The 22,278-nt window shown below is 41.0% G+C and overlaps 1 protein-coding gene and 1 long non-coding RNA gene across 6 annotated transcripts in view; one reads left to right on the top strand and one right to left on the bottom strand.

Annotated features, from left to right (window-relative positions):
- The window catches only part of FER1L6 (fer-1 like family member 6), a 156,442-nt gene extending 143,658 nt beyond the window's left edge, over nt 1-12,784 (top strand). For all 3 annotated transcript variants that reach the window (XM_072733968.1, XM_072733969.1, XM_072733970.1), the window contains 2 exons: nt 8,961-9,061; nt 10,843-12,784. In XM_072733968.1, coding sequence (XP_072590069.1) covers nt 8,961-9,061; nt 10,843-11,026 — 285 coding nt within the window. In that variant the 3' untranslated portion in view covers nt 11,027-12,784. The remainder of the gene's footprint in view (nt 1-8,960; nt 9,062-10,842) is intronic.
- LOC140595133 (uncharacterized) overlaps nt 1-22,278 on the bottom strand; it is a 170,151-nt gene that overhangs the window by 41,340 nt on the left and 106,533 nt on the right. The gene's annotated exons all lie outside the window — the stretch shown is intronic.

Raw genomic sequence — 22,278 nt, 5'->3', positions numbered from 1 at the left:
CCACCAGAAAAGTTAAGCCTCTTGTTTTTAATCTGGTTTTGTCCTTACACATCCTAAAGGGAAAATGAGAATTTACTTCATCCCCAACCAGCTGGCAACCCCCGAATCCCTTGTTTGGCCTGCAGTAGCAGGGGTATAACCCAGCTGACCCTCGTCCATCCTCCTTCTCCCGCCCAAAGGAAGCAGTAACTGCACCAGGGAAGCCAAACCAGTAGCCTTCTCTGGGCTGGCAGCGAGTGGATGAGTTGGATGAGCCAGGAGTAAAGTAGTATAACGTGAAACCTCAGTCAGGGTCCACCACCTCCTAGTCCTGCCATCTCCAAGTCTCAGTTTCCATGTCTGTATAAGGAATGGTTGGACTGGGTGCCCCCAAGGTGCCTTTCCAGCACGGACACCCTCTGCTTCCGAGCTCCCACACCCTCCCTCCTGAAGCCAGTAGTCAAGAGGTCACCATCCCGTTCCAGGCACCAGCTGGCCAGCAGGGATTTGCTTACAGCCACTGCTATGTGCCAGGCTTCTATTTAAAGCTGCTTATCTGTACACCCAGGCAGTGCAGTTTAGACATCTGGATCACAGAGCTCCTAGTGTGGAATGTGGCTGGGCTTACAGTCAGTGGAAAACAGCTCCAGGTGAGATTTGCAAAGAACGGGTACCCTCGGGGACAAAGGGAATGTGTATTGAGCAGGTGCTTCATGGGACACATTGCACTTTGTATTTTATATGTGTTACCCTATGAAAAGCAACCCTTTAAAGATCACTGCTTTAGAAGATGAAGAACCAGAGGTTTCCTTTACAGGTGAATCCCATAAATTGACTGTCCAGCTAAGTCTCCAGAACATCAGCAACTAAAATTAAAAGGGAGGTTTCTTTTTAAATTTTTTAAATTAAAAAAAAATTTTATTGGAGTTCAATTTGCCAACACTTAGCATAACACCCAGTGCTCATCCCGCAAAGTGCCCCCCTCAGTGCCCATCACCAGGTCACCCCAACCCCTTTCCACTACCCCTTGTTCATTTCCCAGAGTTAGGTGTCTCTCCTGTTTTGTCACCCTCACTGATATTTTCACTCATTTTCTCTCCTTTCCCTTTATTGCCTTTCACTAATTTTTATATTCCTCAAATGAATGAGACCATATAATGTTTGTCCCTCTCCGATTGACTTATTTCACTCAGCATAATACTCTCCAGTTCCATCCATATTGAAGCAAACGGTGGGTGTTTGTTGTTTCTAATGGCTGAGGAATATTCCATTGTATACGTAGACCACATCTTCTTTATCCATTCATCTTTCGATGGACACTGAGGCTCCTTCCACAGTTTGGCTATTGTAGACATTGCGGCTATAAACATCGGGGTGCAGGTGTCCTGGCGTTTCATTGCATCTGTATCTTTGGGGTAAATCCCCAGCAGTGCAATTGCTGGGTTGTAGAGTAGCTCTATTTTTTAACTCTTTGAGGAACCTCCACACAGTTTTCCAGAGTGGCTGCACCAGTTCACATTCCCACCAACAGTGCAAGAGGGTTCCCCTTTCTTCACATCCTCTCCAGCATTTGTTGTTTCCTGTCTTGTTAATTTTCTTTTTTTTTTTTTTTGTCTTGTTAATTTTCTCCATCTCACTGATGTGAGGTGGTATCTCATGGTGGTTTTGATTTGTATTTCCCTGATGGCCAGTGATGCAGAGCATTTTCCCATGTGCTTGTTGGCCATGTCTACGTCTTCCTCTGTGAAATTTCTGTTCATGTCTTTTGCCCATTTCATGATTGGATTGTTTGTTTCTTTGCTGTTGAGTTTAAGAAGTTCTTTATAGATCTTGGAAACTAGCCCTTTATCTGATAGATCATTTGCAGATATCTTCTCCCATTCTGTAGGTTGTCTTTTAGTTTTGTTGACTGTTTCTTTTGCTGTGCAGGAGCTTCTTATCTTGATGAAGTTCCAATAATTCATTTTTGCTTTTGTTTCTCTTGCCTTCATGGATGTATCTTGCAAGAAGTTACTGCGGCCAAGTTCAAAAAGGGTGTTGCCTGTGTTCTCCTCTAGGATTTTGATGGAATCTTGTCTCACATTTAGATCTTTCATCCATTTTGAGTTTATCTTTGTGTATGATGTAAGAAAATGGTCTAGTTTCATTCTTCTGCATGTGGATGTCCAATTTTCCCAGCACATTTATTGAAGAGACTGTCTTTTTTCCAGTGGATAGTCTTTCCTCCTTTATCGAATATTAGTTGACCATAAAGTTCAGGGTCCACTTCTGGGTTCTCTATTCTGTTCCATTGATCTATGTGTTTGTTTTGTGTCAGTACCACACTGTCTTGATGACCACAGCTTTGTAGTACAACCTGAAATCTGGCATTGTGATGCCCCCAGATATGGTTTTCTTTTTCAATATTCCCCTGGCTATTCGGGGTCTTTTCTGATTCCACACAAATCCTAAGATGATTTGTTCCAACTCTCTGAAGAAAGTCCATTGTATTTTGATAAGGATTGCATTAAATGTGTAAATTGCCCTGGGTAACATTGACATTTTCTCAATATTAATTAAAAGGGAGGTTTCTGTGCTTCCAGTTTAATGTGAAAAACAATCATCAGTAGCTACTGTGGCTACACACTCATACACCAGGCAGTAAAGTTTTAACAGTGAATAAGACAAATTTCTGGCATGAAGAAGTTCACAGCTTAGCTGAGGAGGTGGTAGACACATAGATGGTCTAAATAGTAAGTACGTGGCAAATTCAGATTCTCTAGGAGCAGAGTGGGTAAGTATTTTCATGTGAAGATTATTTAAAGAAAGTGTAGGTAATATACATTTACAGGAAATTAAAAAGACACAAGATTATAGAAGGAAAGAAATAGCACCCACATGCGCACCATCCAAAGCAAGCCATTGCAAATGTTTTGGTTATGCCCAATTTGCGTAAATTTTGGTTAATTTTGCATAGTAGTGATCATTCCATATTAAACAGTGCTTCTGTGTGTGGGGGGGTGTTCTAAAGAGCATTTCCCTGTGTTATATTATCAATGTTATTATCAATCTTTGTATTCTCAAAACAGAAATGCCAGTTTAATCATCGTTTTGTTCCTTAAACATTTATTCACTTAAAAAAGTTAAGATGGAAAAGTTGAAAGAATAGGGCAATGGTCAACCATTTTCCACCATCTAGATTCAACACTTGTTAATATTTTGCTATACTGATTTTGTCTATATATGTGAGTATATGGTCTCACCTCCCCCTGCACACATACTCATTGGCTGAACTGTTTAAGAATAAACTATACACAGTCTAAATACTATACCTTGCTAAAAAATAAAAAAGTAATTTTGAGTAAATTTGAGGATCTAATTGGCTTTATTAAACAATTCATAAATAGGGTAACATCCCATCTAGCAAGTAAAGGGGAACTCCCCCAAGGTAAACAAAAGGAAAGCTTTTAAAGGCAAAAAGAGGGCATAAAGAAAATAATTTATTAGCAAGGAATGCATTATTTGGGTAAGGTGCTCTCCTAAGAGGAATGAAAGGGTGCCTATATGTAAATTTCCAGGTTGAAATTCCATGTTGGCTGCCTAAAGGTTAAATTAGGGTAGGTATTAAATCTTGGTTTGTTGACATGAGGCCTTAACCTGAGTAACTCCATCATGAGCCTGTTTTAACAATTTCTTTTAACAATTTCTGAATACTTTAGCACGCATCTTTTTTTTTAACAATTTCTTCTTTTTAACAATTTCTGAATACTTTAGCACGCATCTCCTAAGAATATGGACACTCTTGTACATAACAACAGAGCCATCATCACATATAAGAATTTAATAATGATTACCTAATCTGATATCCCTGCCATATTCATTTCTCAGCTATAAGAACGGTACCCTATTACCCTCATATAAAAATGTATTTTATAGCTGTTTCTTTTTTCAAAACAAGATTCCGTCTTATAGTTCATGAGTTACCTTTGGTTATTTTGTGTCTTTGGTCTATTTTGTTTTAGAATGGTCTTCCACCATTTTTTCCCCTATGATAATACCTCTCTGATGAAACTGGCCTGGCTTGTCCAGTTGTTTTCTCATGATGTAGCTTATCTTATTCTCTGGACCCTGTATTTCTTGTGAACTAGAAGTTAGGTATAACAACATTATCAGGATCAGTTAAGCAGTTTCGGTAAGAATACTTAAGACCTGATCCTGTTTATTTCATATTGAATTATGGCAGGAGGCACATGTCCTCAGACGGCCTCACTAGGGTGATGTTGTTTTTACTCACTTGATCATGTCGGTGACCATGAGGTCTCTTCATTGTAGAGGCACATTTTCCTCTTTGTAATTAACAAGTAACCAGTGGGTGACACTTTGGCACTCTGGGAAATTCCTATCCCGCGACAACTTTTTACCTAATGGTGATCATTAATTATTTCATTGGTGTTGCAAAATGATTTTTCTAATCATTTCTTTCTTCTTTACCCATTCTTCTGTCCTTCTTTCCTGCCATCCATCTATCTCTATCCATTTATCTGCCTGTCATCTAGCTAGCTAGCTATCCATCCATCCATTCATCTATCTATATATCCCCATCATCTATCTATGTCTATCATTCTTTCTCCATCTATTAATAAGAATTTATCAGTTAAAAAGAGCTTCCTCTCAACAAATGGAAATAAATTATGGTCACCACTTCCTCAAAAAAAAAAAAAAAAAAAAAGACAAGATAAATGTCTAATTCTCTCTATCAATTACCGCACTGTAGAATCAAGAATTTGTATGAGAGGTACCTCCAATGGTGTAAATGAGATTTTTTTCTCTTGCATTTTTTCCCCAGTATCACTATAGACTTATGGATTTAAAAAATATTTTTTCTATCTCTGTTCACTTGAAAGGACCTAGAAGTAAAAATCACCAAGTAGCAAGAAGACTCCTAGCATCTGGATCCTTATATCTAAATACCGATCTCTACTCAAAGAACCAAGTGTCTTTGGCTGACTCCAGGTCTAGGACAGATAGAACCCAAGATAAGCCTGGGACTTATCATTGTGACAAATAAGACAATTTGAACATCTGACAGAATGACTGATTTGCATATTAAGCTTTTTATGAATTTTGAATTATTTCCTTAATTTATCTGCTCAGAAATGACATGTCTAGGTCATGCCTACATCTAGAGTATAAAAGGTAATACACATACACTTACATGGACATTATGTGTATGCATGCATAATATGTGCACATATACATGTATGTATACCTATGTGTGTCCCTCCTCCTAAAAGACTTTACCAGCACATATCCCTACCACTGATGTATGAGAATACCTTATACCAGTGACAGTTGTGTTTTAATAAGCAATAATTATCTCTGAAGGAGGCATATCTGACCTAAAGGACCTATACCCCTCCCCAGAACATCCACTCTCTGAGCATAGTGATGTTCAAAGCCCATTAATACCACACTTAATGCAACAAATCTAGTTCTTTCAGGACCTTCCCTGGTCATTTTCTTCCATCCACAGATGTCATCAGGTTAATAGATAGTCTCTCAAACTGTCTGGGTTTTTTTCTTCTAGCTCTGATTTAATATTACATTTGGAGGATATTATTAGCTTTAAGACCTCACCTTGGTGCTTGGTTGAATATCAATAATTAAAATAAAGCTAGAAACCCTCTGTGTGGAGAGATATGGAAAGAAGAGTGGTATTTATCAGAATATGTCAGTAAATATTTCCTTGCTGCTGCCTGAGTGCTATCAGAAAAAATGCTTTGCAACCACTCAAGCAAGGCAGTGAGGTAGGGGCAAGGCTCTTCATGGTAATAATCAATGATTCCTGTGCCTAGGGTGGAATTAATTTCATATTCCCTGCTTCCCTTTTCTTTGCATTTTTTTTTCCTGTGGGAAGTGGGTTTTCCCTGGGTATTTTCTATATGGGCAGATTTTTCCTATCAAATTATGTGTTTCCATCCATGAAATAGTGTGGAAGGTAGCACTATAAACTCTTAAGACTTTACTATTTACAAGGCACCAGGCTGAGCACTGTATATATGTTATTTTATTTATTTGTCAAAGCAAATCTGTGGGGTGCATGCTGTTAACATCTCCAGGACAGAAAGACTGAGGTAACTCACCCAAGGCCACACAGTTAATAAGAAGTAGAGCCCAGTTTCAAATGCAGATCTTTCTGCACCAAATCCTATTCACCTGACTCTTACCCTATGCTATGCTACCTGATAGCAATCCATAAGCTACCCTTGGATGAAAGCCAAAAACATATCATACTGCCAGGGCCATGGCAAGGATTTTGGAGCTTCTCTTGAACATTTTAAAAAAGGTGCATTTCCTCACTGTTAAATGTATAGCTTGCTTCTTTTCTTCCACAAAGAAGGGCCCCCTGGGTATAGTGAATAGCAGATGATGTGGTTTGGTGTCATAGTATCTCAATACAAATCCTGGTTTTGTAACACAAGTTGGCAAACATCATCAAGCCTTGTTTTCCTCAGCTATAAAATGGGAATAAAAGTATTGTCCATTTTGCTGGTTGTCAGAAGGTTTAAATGGAGTGATGTATGTGTGAAGCACATGCAAGTTATACAGAACTGTGGCTGAGCTTATTGTCAAGGAGTGGACAACAAAGAGGCAGCTGTGATCCTCTTACTCTGCTCCTAACTATTGTCCTCTAACATTCTCGAGCCCAACAATTGGTTAGCAGCCCTTCAGATGACTTTTTTAAATACAAAGGATTTGGATGAGGCTGCTAGCTTATAAATATACTACTCAGTAGAGATTAGGTTATTTCTGGAAGACCTCTTGGAATAAGCCCTTTTTGCATATTGGAAGCCCCTCTGCCATGAGTTGTAGGCTGCCTCTTGGGTTTCTTCCATCCCTCAAGCTTTGCAGGATCTCCTGCCTTTCATGAAACCTAGAAGTTAGAGCCATAAGTTGCCTTAAAGCACATCTGGCCATTTAACAGGTATGGAATCTGAGGCGCAAGAAGACAAATGCCTTCAAGTGGTAATTATGATGACAATAAGCCAATCATCTCATGTTAGAGTTAGGAAGGTCCTTGCAAATCTTCTAATCTGACTATCTGGCAAATGCATGAATGAGTTGGGAGGCAGCCCGCTATCATGGAAAAAGCTTGAGCTTTGGCATCATACAGACCTCAGTTCAAGTTCCAGTTGGATGGCTTACTCCCTGTGTGACCCTGGGGAAGTTATTTAACTTCCCCTGCTTAATTTTTCCATCAAAAAGAGGTGACCTAACTTGCTTGTCGCTATGATTTATTGATAGGTCAATTGAAGGAACGTAGGCAAAGCAGGAATTCAATAAATATTGCAGTTACAGTTAGAGTTATAGTACTGTGACTCCACTGTTGGTAGAGGTGGAATGGAGTGGACAACAGCTTTATATTCCTTCTTTCCTGATTTCCAAATATTTACTGAATACTTATATATGTAAGTCATTACCCATAGGGCCAAGATTTGTCAATAGGAATAAGAGACTATATATATATATATATATATATACATGTATATATGTGTGTGTATATATATATATATATATATATATATATATACATTTCTTTAAAAATATGTGTGTGTATATTTGTGTATGGATAAAATAGAAATAAGAGAATATATATATATATATATATATATATATATATATATATTTTAAAAGAATGTTTCTAGACCATAGGACATGTAATGCATTCTTAATTGGGCCAGAATTGTAGTCTAAAGAATGGATGGGACTCTCTAGATTTGAACTCATGACTTCACTGCATTGTAGTAATAAGCCCACTGTATTTCTTTACTAATTCAGACAACCATGCCACTGTGTCTATTCTCTGGCTTCAACCACACCCCAGATACACTGCTCTTTTTCACTTTCTCCCATAATTACATTTTCATGGTTGCCAGCAACCATCCTCTTGTTAAGAAGTCCTAGCTTTTGGGGCATGAATGGATAAGTTAACACAGGCCCATTGGTTCATCAGAACCTTTCATCTTTTCACCAGGATAGGAAATCAGATTATGCCCCATCCACATGTAATTTTAAAAGACAAGCTTTAATGACAATCATCAGTCTAAAATACTTCCGTGATGCTCTAGTCCTCCACCGGTTCTATCCCTCTCCTATTACCTCGAATCTCAATCCATAAAACCAAATAAGCAGAGAGAGGGCCTTCTTCACCAAGAACTGGAGCTCCAGGAGATCAAGGATCCCATTTTTCTTAATCATTAAGTCCCCAGGATCTAGAATAGTACCCAGCATACAGGGGGTCTCCAAAAGTAGTGAATGAGTGAATGAACAAGAAACAGCAACCCTTACCTTTTGCAGTGGTCCTGTCTCCCCCTTTGAAACCCCAAGGCTTACATCAGTGCTAATAACTGGCACAGCACTCTGAAGAAGCACATGACACCATTTTCAAACCAGAGGGGCTACTGCTTATTGAAGGAGAAGGAAAGAGGAAGTGCAAGAATAGAAGAATAATTTTGAAGCAATTTGTGGAGACAACAGAAACAAAGAAGGGTGACAGAAAAGCCATTTGGCAAATGTAGGGCCCCACCCACCAATTTCCTCTGGAGAATCATTGGCAGAGAAAAAAGACTGTAGCAGATTCAAAAGGGTTCTATCACTCAGGTAATTAGTACCTTTTTTAATTGCTATTGAGTTTCTATATAATCAGGTTTTGATTGAACGAGTACAGACAAAATAGCACAGGCAACCAAGGACATGTGTGTCTATGTATGAGACCTCTTCCTTCAGAAAACTCAACAGCAACATCATTTCAGAGCTTTTACAATTGGTCATAAAAAATGGCTTCTCCCAGAACCAAAAAGGTAACAGTTTTTCTCAAAATAAAGCAGCAGGATAGCCAAAATACTCCCTGGCATTCCCCCACACTGTACACTTCTAGAAGGTTAGCATTGCTCCCAGCAGGTCTTCATGACTTAGAAACGGAAACTTTTGTCTTTGTACAGGGCAAGGTTGAAGCCGAGTTCCACTTAGTGACAGCAGAAGAAGCGGAGAAAAATCCTGTTGGAAAAGCCCGGAAAGAGCCAGAGCCCCTGGCCAAGCCCAAGTGAGTGGGGTTGTGGGTAAAAGCATGGGAAAGGCCCTTTGTAGTCGCCGTAGCAGAGGACAGGTTATTTGTCTAGAGGGCCCCTCTGGGAGAACTGAGTCACAAGGAGGCAGCTAACAGGTATATTCCAATCCAGGTAGCTTTTTGTTGCTAGAATTGAGAAATCTTCTCAAAACAATATAGACTGTTTGGAAAATGGAGGGAGTACTTTTCTGTAATACTGCCACATGAGCATTTCTAGAATAATTTTGTATATTTTTTCTACTTTTTTTTATGTGAATATGAATTCCACGTGAATTATTTTCTACTTGTTTTTGTATCATGCATACAGGATTATCTTAATGTTTCATTTATCCTGTGCTGCAAAGTTTTGTTTTGTTGCCACAGTGGTCATAATTAGGATTTTTTTAATGCCTGTGGAATATTCCATAGACTTGGTGCCCAGAATTGACTTGGTCACCTCACTAGAATTGGATATTTAACTTACTTCTACCTTTTTCCATTATTGCAATATAATGAAAATATTTCCCTTTTATAAGTTATTTATTTATTTATTTATTTATTTATTTATGATTTTATTTATTTATTCATGATTGACACAGAGAGAGAGGCAGAGACATAGGCAGAGGGAGAAGCAGGCTCCATGCAGAGAGCTCGATGTGGGACTCCATCCCGGGTCTCCAGGATCACTCCCTGAGCCAAAGGCAGACACTTAACCTCTGAGCCACCCAAGTGTCCCTAGAAGTTATTACTTTAAAATAAATTCCCAGAAGTAGAATTACTAGAAGAAAGGGTTGCCCAAATTAGTTTAATCTATGGTTATATATCAATTAAAAAGTAAATATATGTGGATATGAAGTATGTGTACAAAATACTCTTTCAAATTGTGTTGGTCTTATCCTTCCTGAGATCCCAAATGTCTCAAGATGAGTGGTCCCTTCTCTACCTACTTTTCATCTAGTGTTAGAAACATAATGGAGGGACACCTGGGTGGCTCAGTGGTTAAGTGTCTGCCTTCAGCACAGGCCATGATCCCGGTGTCCTAGGATCCAGTCCCACATCGGGCTCCCCACAGGGGGCCTGCTTCTCCCTCTGCCTTTGTCTCTGCCTCTCTCTCTGTGTCTCTCATGAATAAATAAATAAAGAACCTTAAAAAAAAAGGAACATAATGGATACTTACTTATTCATTATTTCAAAATTATTCATTAAGCTCCTACAATGTGAGCCTACTTAAAAAACAACTACAACACTTTGAAGAACACCGAAGAACTTGTAAGATACAAGTTCTACCTTCTAAGAGCTTCCAATCTGTTTAGGGAGAACACAGACTCGTAAAACAGTTAACGGAATATGGAAGACCAGCATGTTAGGTTCAAAAGGGAGCTAACGTCAAGTGATAGATGAGATAGGAACTTGGAAGGAGTGACTATCATAAATAAATAAAAATTTTAAAAAAAGGAACTTGGTAGGAGGGGGATCTTTATGGGCAAGATGGTCAAGAACGAACTCATGGAAGAAGTGAGGCTTGAGGTGGTCGGGGTTGGACTAACATAGAGCAGTCAGACTCTTGCCCTCCTCCAGACCAAGCTTTAAAATGGTGTAGGAATCATCACCCAAAATGTTGGATCGTTTTTGCTTCAAGGCAATATGGACTTCTCCCATTCCCAGGCATCCCCTTATGGGCCTCTAGAAAGAGGGAATAGAAATATTTCCTGAGGTCTGAAGAATCCCAAAGGTTGAATCATGGTTCCTTTCCTGATTTTCTCTTGCTTCCCTTGTAGCCGCCCAGATACCTCCTTCTCCTGGTTCGTGAGCCCCTTCAAGTGCCTGTACCACCTCATCTGGAAGAACTACAAAAAATACATCATCATTGGTTTCATTCTGATCATCCTCATCATCTTCCTGGTCCTCTTCATCTATACCTTGCCCGGAGCCATCAGCCGAAAGATCGTCGTGGGCTCCTAGAGAATCATAGAGGACCCAGCCCCTCCTGTTCCACTTATCCTCTCTTCTTCCTCATCTCTAAATATTTAAGAGCATGTGCTATGTGCAGGCACTGTGCTGGGTCCTAAGGGGATGAGCCCAAAAGGCTGAAGAACCAGCCCCTCTAAGGACAGAGCAACCCTTCTTGGAGGAAATGGGAAATGAGCCTCACCAACTTGCCCCAAACCCTGCCACCACCTTTCAAACTAAAAAGCCTTAAGCCATGTTTTCACCCATGGACAGCATGAAATGATGACTCCTTTGCCTCAGAGTAATCAATGGTGACCTCAAATTGACTTAGGTGACTGTTTTCTTTATGTAATCGGTTTTATTCTGAGAGGTCTAATTCTTGGTCTGAGATTTATTGGAAGCACTTTCTTTTAAATAAAATTTGTACAGCAAATAAACTGAAAACATTTTAGCAAATTGCTAGACATTCAACCTGCCCCATATATCTTTTTTTTTTTTCCTGCCCCATATATCTTAACCTTGTTTAAGCCTTACAGTATAGAGAACACACTCACTTATTCAGGCTATGAAACTGGTTTGAAGGAAACTTTTATCACCTAAAATATGTCTTTTTGTTGGTTTTCCATTAAAGTCACCACTTATAGAACATGTTCAATAATAGTAATGAGTTCTGGAGAAATCCATTTGGATTTATGCTCATTAATATAATTCCCAAGTGGGAATTTTATAAATATGAAATATAATTTGTGTATGTGTGTATTGGGGGGGTCCCCCATGATATCAGTAGGAACTCTCTTTACCCAGATATGTAAGCCCCACCAAATATGGTGTTCCCATGCTATGAATGACCACCATCCTTAGGACAATTCAGCACTTAGCCTTACCACTGTATGTAGTAGGTACTATCATAACTCTTAAGCACAAATTAATGTAAAAGCAGTCCCAGAAATAATAACCTATGTACTTGTCGGACGGGGTCAAGTTTTTTTTGTGAAAACCTTTGATTTCAAAGTACACTATCTAGATCCTCCTCCCCATCTAAAGCAGAGAGTGGAAGTGAGGGCTGGTGTTCTCAGTCAAAATAAGGAAACAAAAGAATTGAAGTGTGTAGTCTCATACATAAATAAATATGGCAACCATTTGTTCTTTCAAACATGAGGGGCCATTGGGCAGTATTGAGGAGACTGGATTGGGGTTCCCTCCTCAACACCAGAAGCACCTGGGCAACGGCTTTCTTTAGATCATCTTGCACATATATAACTCCTCTAAAATGAAGGATATTTACTTCCACATGGAAAGTCATTGTAGAATGTTTCTTGCTGATCAAAATAAGATTGAAGCATGTTCTGTGTGATTTTAGACTCAGTGTTGTTCATTGAATTCTGGTCCTAGGTACTCACTGCCTCGTAACTATAATGCCCTATTTTCCTGAAGTGATGAAAAATAGAGCATTTTTTGGCATTGGCCACGTTCCTAGCAGGATTAGTTACATAAACTATGCTTATTCTTGCTGTAGAATAACACAGGCACCAGTAATGGTGGAGTCAAAATCACTTGATGGCATGAAATGTATACATTGAGTACACTGTAAGTAAAAAAATACGTGCTAGAAAACTATGTACAGTATGATATAAAAAGAAAATATGTATACATGCATAGGTAAAGCCTGGGGGGATATGCCAAAATGTTAATAGTGATTATCTCTAGGTAGCAGTATCTTTTTTTTTCTTGTTTTTCCTAAAACTTCTAAAATAAATGTTACTTTTAATGTAAGAATTTAATAAGCATAGAATATGTTCATTTAAAAATTTTTATCGAGTGTCTCTTATGTGTTGGGCAGTGGAGATGCAGCAGAGATAAGACAAACCTAGCCCCTTCTCCATGGATTTTACATTCTGGTAGCTCCTCAAGGTATGGTTTTTACATTTATTTACGGGGCATCCAAGAAGGGCACTGAGTAAGAAATGTGTTTCATGCATGAGGTTTAAGAAAAAGGACAACATACATCTGTGGTGTCATTTAAGAGGAGATGAACACTCTTATTTTAGGATAGAATTAGAAATAAGGTATTATACTTTCTGCTGGATTCTGAATAGTAAAATGATAAATTTTGACAAAATAATGCATATTGTTCAAATCCGCAAAATAAAAAGCTAAAAATTGAAAATCCTTCAAAGTTAAATAGAATTCATCAACTTTGCTTTGGTTCCAAAAGATGTCCGAATGCTGAAAAGCCTTTAGCAGAAGTATTTGAAACACTTTCAGATCAGATGGCATCATACGAAATGTGTGAGAAGAAGTGGCAAGCAAGGATAATTTTGGAATCAGCTATGTCTGGTGTTCTATACATAGGTTATCACTTATGGTCCGTCCTGCATGTAAAAAAATAAATAAAATAATGTTCTGGGCCTAATTTTGCAGTCTTGTCCCTAAAGATAATACAGATTAAAAACTTTTTTAAATTAAAAAGCAAAAACCCATTTCCCAAGAAGTTGCTGTGAGCCCCTACTCATGTTCTTGAAAAATATTAAATTTGTTCATTGACAGGTTAGAGTTTTTCTTCCAGCTTAAATCTGTTTCAGAGCAGTTTTATTTTGTTATTATTATTATTTTACAATATTTGAATCCTTTCCTCCAAACTAAGCAAAACAAAGTCAATACCAGCAACACCACCATCACCAAACAAACAACCCAGAGGAAGATATCCAATTCCATGTCTCCAGTAGTTAAAACATTTGGTAACTTCCTTGCTCTTTCCCTTAGAACACACATAACTGGAAATCAAGGGATTGACTTCACAGCTGGGGTCATTGGTATTTATTCATCCAAAGGATAATTATTGATAATTATGAGGAATTATCCTCATTCCTGGTGCTGTGATCAACACTGGCTACACAAAAGTACACAATCATATAAAGTAAATCCCTGCTGTAGTGGAGCGTAGAGTTTCGTGGAGAGAAGACATTGATCAAATAATCACATACATAGATAATTACTGACTGAGGAAAGTGTTAGGAATAGAAAGAGCATCTCATGGAGGGCCCACATTCAGTTTGGCAGTCAGGGGGACTTCCTGGGGAAGGAATGGCTGGAGGGAGAAGGATAAGGAAGATGGAGAAGAAGAGCAGTCCTGACAGAGAAGATAGCACATGCAAAGGCCCCGAGGTGTCAGACAGTGAGGCACAGGAAGGAGTCTGAAAGAGGGTGGATCTTATAGTAAGAGACAGAGGGTGCAGTGGTGGAGCTGTAAAGTCATGTAAGGTCACATCCTTAAGAGTCTGGGTCTTTGTTTTAAAAGCAATGGGTGGCAAAGGATTTTTAAGCAGTGGAGAGACATGATTGGATTTTTTTTTTTCATATGAAGTGCAGATTGGAGGTACTCTAGTCTTTCCTACAAGACAGGATAGCTGTTTTCACTCAGTAATGAGGTCAGAGGAGGGAAGTGGAGGGATCAAAGATTACCTCTTTAAAGCTCTAGGGTGGTCTACTAGGGAATTTGAAGTCTAGTATTGACTCAGCTTCATACAAGCTGTGTGACCTGAAGCAGATAACTTCACATCCTTGTCTATCATGATGGCATTTGTATATACAGTGATGAAAAGTCCATGGCATATTCTGGTGCAAAATTAACATGTTAATTTGGTGGATCTGTTCTGTAGAGAGTTTGAAGGGATGGGTTGACCTCAGAGCCAAATTGTGAGGGACTTTGAATGCCGTGCTAAGAAGCTGAACTTTATGTAGCACAAAGTGGGGTCCCCAAGGAGGGTTTGGGCAGAGAAGTCTCAAGAACAGGTCTGCATATTAGAGAAGTTATTCCATATATGATGCATTGGATGGATTCATCAGGATGAGATCCAGGGGTGAGGGGGATGTCTTAGGAAGCAGTGGCCAAAACCCTGGAGGAAGGCAAGAACCCGTGCCAGAGATAAGTCCAAGGGGCCAGAGAGGAAAAGCCAGATTCTCTAGTATGTTGGTGAGAATCTGTCTACCACCCAGGTGCCTGCCAGAGAGGACAAGGAAGTTTGAATACTAGATGCACCATTTCTATCTGGGCAGTTCACTCTGAGTCCTAATTTCTCACCTAATACAAAGGAATCACCACTATTTGACAAGAACCATGAAGTTTGCAGGAAAGGTATGTGAAGACTGTCTCACATGTGCCTGGCATGAAGCCAGTTCTCAAAAGGATTGCCCCTAGGGGCACAGGCATCATTTCTATGGGTAGAATCAACAGAATGTGGAGTCTAATTGGATATGGGAAGTGAGGGAAGAGGATCAGACCTATGCTTTAGGAATGTTCTCGCACATAGGCTAAGACACTTCTCAGCCAGGAATACTCCTGAGTGTCCTTGTTTCCTATTGCTGCTGTAACCAATTATAACAAACTCCATGGATTGAATGCATCATACAGTTCTATCAGTCAGAAGTTCAGAACGGATCACTGAACAAAAAAATCAGAGCTGCCTTCCCTCCTGGAGGCTTTGCGGGGGTTGGGGGGTTGCATCTGTTTCCTCGCCTCCTCCCGCTTCTAGAGGCTGTCTGCACTCCTTGGCTCGTGGCTCCTTCTTCCACCTTCAATGTTACATCTCTGTTAGATCAGTCTCTCTCCTGTAGTCCCAGGCCCCTCTGACTATAGCTTGCTTTTGTTTTGTTTTGGGTTTTTTTTTAGATTTTATTTATTTATTCATGAGAGACACAGAAAGAGAGAGGCAGAGGCACAGGCAGAGGGAGAAGCAGGCTCCCTACAGGAAGCCGGATATGGGACTCGATCCCAGCACTCCAGGATCACGTCCTGAGCGAAAGGCACATGTGCTCAACCACTGCACCATCCAGGCGGCCCAAGGTTCTAGCTTTTAAAGATGCATGAGATTACACTGGACTCACCCAGGCAATCCAGGAAAATCTATCCCCCATCTCAAGGTCCTTAACCACATCTGCAAAGTGGTTTTGCCTTGTAAAGTAACATATTCCCAGGCTCTGGGGATGAGGACGTGAACTTTGTTTTGGGAGTGGGAGGCCTTATTTTGGCTACCACATGAGCATCACCCAGGCATTGTGATTCGGCCCAATTTGGAAGCCATTTCAGCAGAGCTTTGAAAGCTGGGATGATTACTAATTATGGTACATGAAAGAAGGAGGCTCCGCAGACACTATTCTCTCTGGAACAAGATGTTTCCATTTGTTGTTTAGCCTCTCAAGTGACAAGTGTCTCAGGGAAAAGGAAGGGCTGTGCTCCATCCCTCCCTGACTCATTAAAATCCTCTCAAGCATGGTGGATGGATGAAGGGCTTCAGAGCTGGTAGGGGAAAGACTCCCAGTTCCTCCTCCACGTCTGCCCTAGGAGTTTCTAGACCGGCCTCTGAAGTTCAGCTTTCCTTGAAGGCAGCACTAGCTCCTCCCAAATCAAGAGATAACATGTGTCTCTGCTCTTCCTCATTTATGAAGGGCCATTTGAGAAAAGAGCATCCTATTTTTCTCTGAATCTCACCAGGAGAAAGAAAATGGGCTTTGGAGGCTGAGATAGTGCCATAGAAGCCAGAGCACAGACATTAGCTGTGTGACCTTGGCCGAGTTGCTCAACAACTCTGAATCTCCTATGTATAAGATGAAGATGATGTTCATCTTGTAGGATTGTGGGAGTTTGGGCGTGCAGAGTGGTGGCTGGTGGGTCTCTAATGGAGATGAAACGAGCGGAACATTTTTTTAAGTCCAGTATTTTCTTCTATATCATAGTATCCAAATGAATCATCACTTACTACATGAGTAACAAACACCGAATGTTCCCTGAGCGCTCTTACAGATTACAAAGTAATACATCTGCTTTCCCACTCACTCTCCCAAAGGTCCCATTGGGCAGACAAGGAAACAGCTCCGGGGGCTTCAGAGATGACCAAGCTCCTTTGTAGCAGATCTAAACTCCGAAGCCTCCCCACCTCCCTCCTGTCCCTCTGCACTGTGCTCTCCTACAGAGGCTGCCTAATGATTAACTCAAGGCGAGTGAGCCTGACCCTAGTCAGAAAATTTTTTGATGATTTTTTGAAGGGTCAAACATGCCCCGGGGGTTCAGCCACAACCCCTGAAATATTTCTAGTGTGTTTTGCACAACATCATGGATGCAGGTTGGAGTCTCTTTTTCTGCTTACTCAAAGCACGGAGTTTGATGGTGAGAGAATATAAAGGCAGCTCTCCTTCGTGCTACCCCAGATCTTTTCCATGTTCTTGTCTCATCTTGCTGCTTCTTGTGGTGGGAATCCCCACACCCCCAATGCAGAAAACGATGCAGACATTTAACTGAGCTCTTTCTAAGTCAGGCATAGAACTTATTTGGAGGTTAGGGATGTGAAGAAACAAGCATGGTAGAAACTTCTAGCTGCATACCAAATATCCATTTTCTGCTTCCTTTTTGGTAACCGAAGGCCAGCTGTATGAGGGCAGCAATGTGCTAAGCTCAAGCAGCATGTCATGCCTTGCTCTTAGCAGTAGCCTCGGCTATGTGAGCATAGCTCGGTGGGAAGAGCATACAGGAAATCTCACTAAAGGGAGTTGACTCAGCTGACAAACCCATTGTGCCTTTTCTTCCTCCTTCATCCCACCTGAACTGTAGATGTGATGGCTGGGGCTCCACCAGTTATCTAGGATCTTGAGGCAACCTTGACAGTGGAAGCTACCATAGGTAGTAGGGCAGAAAGATAGAAGGGGTACAGATCCCTGCTGATTGTGGAGTCACCAAACCATTCCCACAGGGACTATCTCCAGACTTTTCTACATGAAAGCAAAACTAACCTCTATCGTTCTAAAGCCACAGTTATTTGGGGGTGGTAGTTGTTGCTTTCACCGTTCTATGCCGCTGAACCGAATCCTGATCGAGACAGAGATGCTTTTCTGGACCTTACAGAATTGGCAATGTTTTTGTTTTTTTGTTTTTTTTCCCAGTCCCTTATCTGAATCTCTCCACCTCTGGCCAGTGAAGGACCAGGCATCACAAGTCCCTTTGTGAGGACGTATCTTCCTTCAGGCTGGACCTGAAACCCAGGGAGAATTTCATGCCCTGACAAGGCCTCTGCATTTGAGAACCAAATCAAGCAGTGAGCATCTCCAGGTGCAAGTTCTCTATTTTGCTTCCTCAGGTCTCTTAAATTTCGCTTTTAAAAAAACTTTTTATTTTTAATATCAGTGAAACACACATAACCTAAAATTTACCATTTTAACCATTTTTAAGTGGACAGTTTTGTGGCATTAAGTACATTCACCTTGTTCTACAATAATCACCATCCTCTATCTTCAGAACATTTTTCATCTTGCAAAACTAAAACTCTGTCCCCTTTACCAGATAACTTCCCATGCCCTTCTGCTACCCCCAGCAACCACCATTCTACTTTCTATGAATCTGACAACTCTAAGTACCTCATGTGGGTGGAATCATACAGTATGTGCCTTTTGTTTCACTTAGAGTAACGTCTGCAAGGCTCATCCGTGTTGTAGCATGTGCCAGGATTCCCTTCCTCTGTGAGGCTGAATAACACCCCATTGGATGTGTGCACCACCTTTTGTTTACCCATTCATGGACACTCGGGTTGCTTTCACCTGTTGACTATTGCAAACAATCGCTGCTATAAATGAGTGTACAAATATCTCTTCGAGACCTCTTTGAGACCCTACTTTCAATTTTTTTTTTGAAGAGATAGACACAGTGATGGAATTGCTGGATCATATAGTAATGCAATGTTTAATTTTTTTGAGGAATTATCATACCACTTTCCATAAGGACTGCACCATTTTATCTTCCCACCAGCTGTGGGCAAAGGCTCTACTTTCTCCATATCCTCAACAGTACTTGTTACTTTTCTGTTTCTTTTTTTCTTCCTAAAAGCCAACCTAGTGGGTGTGAAGTGGTATCTCACAGTTTTGATTTGCATTTCCTTAATGATTAGTGATGTTGAGTATCTTTTTGATGCAGGGAGGCCAGTGTGAGGACCCAGAGTGGGGTCTTGCGGGACCGCCAACAGGGTCTGTGGCTTTGCGTGAGGTAGAAAGCAAACACAAGCCAGAGAAAGTGAAAGCAGAGTTTAGAGAGTAGCATGCATAACAGCAAATAGTAGACAGAATGTCTGGGAGACTCAGAAAGGAAAAGAGAACAAGTCTCGTCATTGCTTGGGTTTAGGAGTTTATGTTGGAAAGGGGTCCAGGGAACGTGTTCTTCCCGGAAGCCAGGATAGGGCCCAATCAAAGGGGAGAGATGGGTGAGTAATAGGTGTTATTTTATAAATCACTGAAGTAGTGGGTGTTGATGCCAGTGTCAACCGAGGTTTGTTCAAAGCTAAATGTCCCAGAACATGTTTGGGATCCGGTTCTTAGACGTTATCAGGTATTTGGGGATCTAGGAGAAACTCAGAGAATGATTAACTCTCTTGCCTCCCCCTTAGAGTTTACTCTGATGTAAAATACAGGACATGAGTAAATGGGGGCTAGCAGAGAAACAGCAGAGATGGAGCCTTTCTAAACTGGAGTGCCTCTGGCTTTTCTACCTCATTTCACATGCTTATTTGGTCCTTTGTGTATTTTCTTTGGAGAAATGTCTGTTCACATTCTGTGCTCGCTTTTAAGCTGGGTTGTTTGGTTTTTGTTGTTGTTGGGTTTTAGACATCCTCTATACATTCTCAGTGTGAATCCTTTATCAGATATGTGACTTGCAATAGTTTCTTTCATTCTGTGGCTTGCCTTTTCACTCTGTTGATGGGATCCTTTGCTAAACAATTTTTAACATTTGATGAGTCCAACCTGCCTTGCTTTTCTTTTGTTGCCCATGCCTTTGGTGTCATATCCAAGAAATCACAATCATATCCAGTGCCCTGAAGATTTCCACTGAATTTTCTCCTGGGAGTTTTATAGTTGCAGCTCTTATACTTAGGGCTCTGCTACATGTGCAGTTAACTTTTGTATATGGTGTTAGGTAAGGGATTACCATCATTCCTTTGCATGTGGATATCCAGTTTTCCCAGCACCATGTGTAGTAATTCTACATGTGGCTATGATTATTCCCAATTCACAGATCAGAAATTGAGGTGTCATAGAAATTCTATCTGGCTTTAAAACCATCTTCTCTTTCTGTTCCCAGTACAGCCAGGAGTCTGCTGGCTGGTCTTTTTGAAATGCTGTGCTTTACATGACAAAAGCTGTGGCACAGCTTTTTCCCTTTATCCTATCCCCTGATTCCTTCTTGGAATATAGATGTGATGCTTGGAGGTACGGCACTCATCTCTAGACATAAGGACTGAAGCCAAGGCCAATGCAATGATAGTGCATCAAGAAGCCTTAGTGCCTCACTGCTCCCCTTCAGACTTCCTGCTACATGGGAGAAAACAACCCCCAACCTGTTAGGTTTTCTGTTGCTTGGCAATCAGTAGCAATCCTAACTAGTAGAGATTGGCAAGGTACATGTCTCCAAAACTACAGGGGAAAACACACCCATCTGATTCAAAATGGTGGAGGAAGGGCAGGGCAAGAGGCAGGGACAGGTCAGATTCAGGTGCAAGAGTCGGCACAGAAATCCACAAAAATATAGACTGTGGTGGCCCACGTTCATGAACAACCCCTCTCCCCGTCCCCACCACCAGTACCACTCACATATAAGCAGAGGACAGGGCCGGGGCAGGAATAAGAGAGAAACTAAAACTTCATAAAAACTCAGGAATTCAGTGACTTGGTCATTTGGCAAATTGGCTTTTAGTAAATTAGCTTTCAGAGAATGGATTTTCATCAAAGTGACTTACAACCTGTGTTTTCAGCTGGAACCACTGCCATTCCCAGGGCTGCCATGCCTTTCACGATAGCCAGAGCTGAGAGGCACAGTGCCCTCCCCCACTGACTGATGCTCAGGAAGGGTCTGGCCAAGGGCTGCTCTGTCCCAGAGGCCTTCCGGGTGTCTCAGCCCTGCAGCAACTTTACCTCCCGAGGGTGGGGCACAGATGCAAACCCATGTGGGTTTCGCTCATACCCAGCCTCTCCTCGGAGGACTGGAGTTTTGATGTTGGCCAAGCTCAGGGTGCCTGTTTCTCCTCATCCAGTATTAATTCTCTCCCAGAAGGCTCCGCTCCAAAGTCCTCTTAGGAAGAACTCTGTGCAGGTATGAGCCACAATTTTCCAGACAGGCCTCATATGACTGACCCCTAGCTGAGGCTCGAGCTGAGGTCCCAGGTTTCCAGGGCTTGTCTTGCGTGTGACAGGAGGTCAGTAGACACTTGTCCAATAAATGATTATAATAATTATTGCCCTCTATGGAGAGCCTACTGTGTGCCTTGGCACTGAGCCAGATTCTTCATTTATATATACCTCAGTTCCCTGAAGCTACAGCGAGCCCTCTTTCTAGAAAAAGCAGGAATAAGGGAAATAAAACTGACCTTCAAGAACTATACTATGAGATCATCCTCTGGAGGAAACGGGTCAGTGTGAGAAGCAGGTCAGCTTCAGCTAAAGCTTAGAAATAGGGGGGGAATCCCTGGGATGAAACAAAATAATGTCAATCTTTACCCAAGGCATGGTGTAACATGGTCATAGTCACCTATTGCTGTTTTTATCCACTCAGGATCACTTGCTTTAGGGGACTATGTCTTTCCCACTTTTAGTCCAGGTGTTTTTAGGTGGGTATAGCTACCTCCCTTCCTCAGATATATATCCCAGATTCAGCCCGTAAGTGTTCAAGCCCAAGGGTGCAGAGATTCAGTGGGTCATTCGGGGTTGCTCATGGAACCCATGTCAAATGAAGAAGAGTCATTCTTAGGAATATCACAGCCCCTCACTATATTTGTGTAACAGGGAGGAAAATTTATGGTAAGTGCCTGCCTGAGGATAAAATCAGCTCTAGAAGAAGGCATCTCAGAGAAGAGACAGAAAGAGGGAGAAAAAAAAGCAAGCTGGATCCAGCCATGCCTGAAGCACACACCTAACCCTGAGCTTCCCAGTTATTTTAGCCAATATATTTTATATTAAGCTAGTTTGAACTGGATATGAGGACCCAGAGAATTCTTCAGGGAGAAGACTTGTTCATGGACTTCACAGACTCTGATCCCACTAGCCCAGTCACTTCTGTGCTTAACAGATATCACACAGAACCTTTGATTTCCTGGTTTTCCAACCTCAGATCCATCCATCTCCCAGGTTCCTCAACTAGATAAATCCATGTACACATTTGCCAAAATCCTGAGAGCTGTCACTGATTCTACTCTTTCCTATATCTACCTAGTTCCATTTATCAGTGACTGTCAATA

This window comes from Vulpes vulpes, chromosome 13 (assembly GCF_048418805.1).
Source record: "Vulpes vulpes isolate BD-2025 chromosome 13, VulVul3, whole genome shotgun sequence".
Lineage (NCBI taxonomy): Eukaryota > Metazoa > Chordata > Mammalia > Carnivora > Canidae > Vulpes > Vulpes vulpes.
Note: the sequence above shows the minus strand (reverse complement) of the source record. Positions and strands in the feature narration are given on the sequence as shown.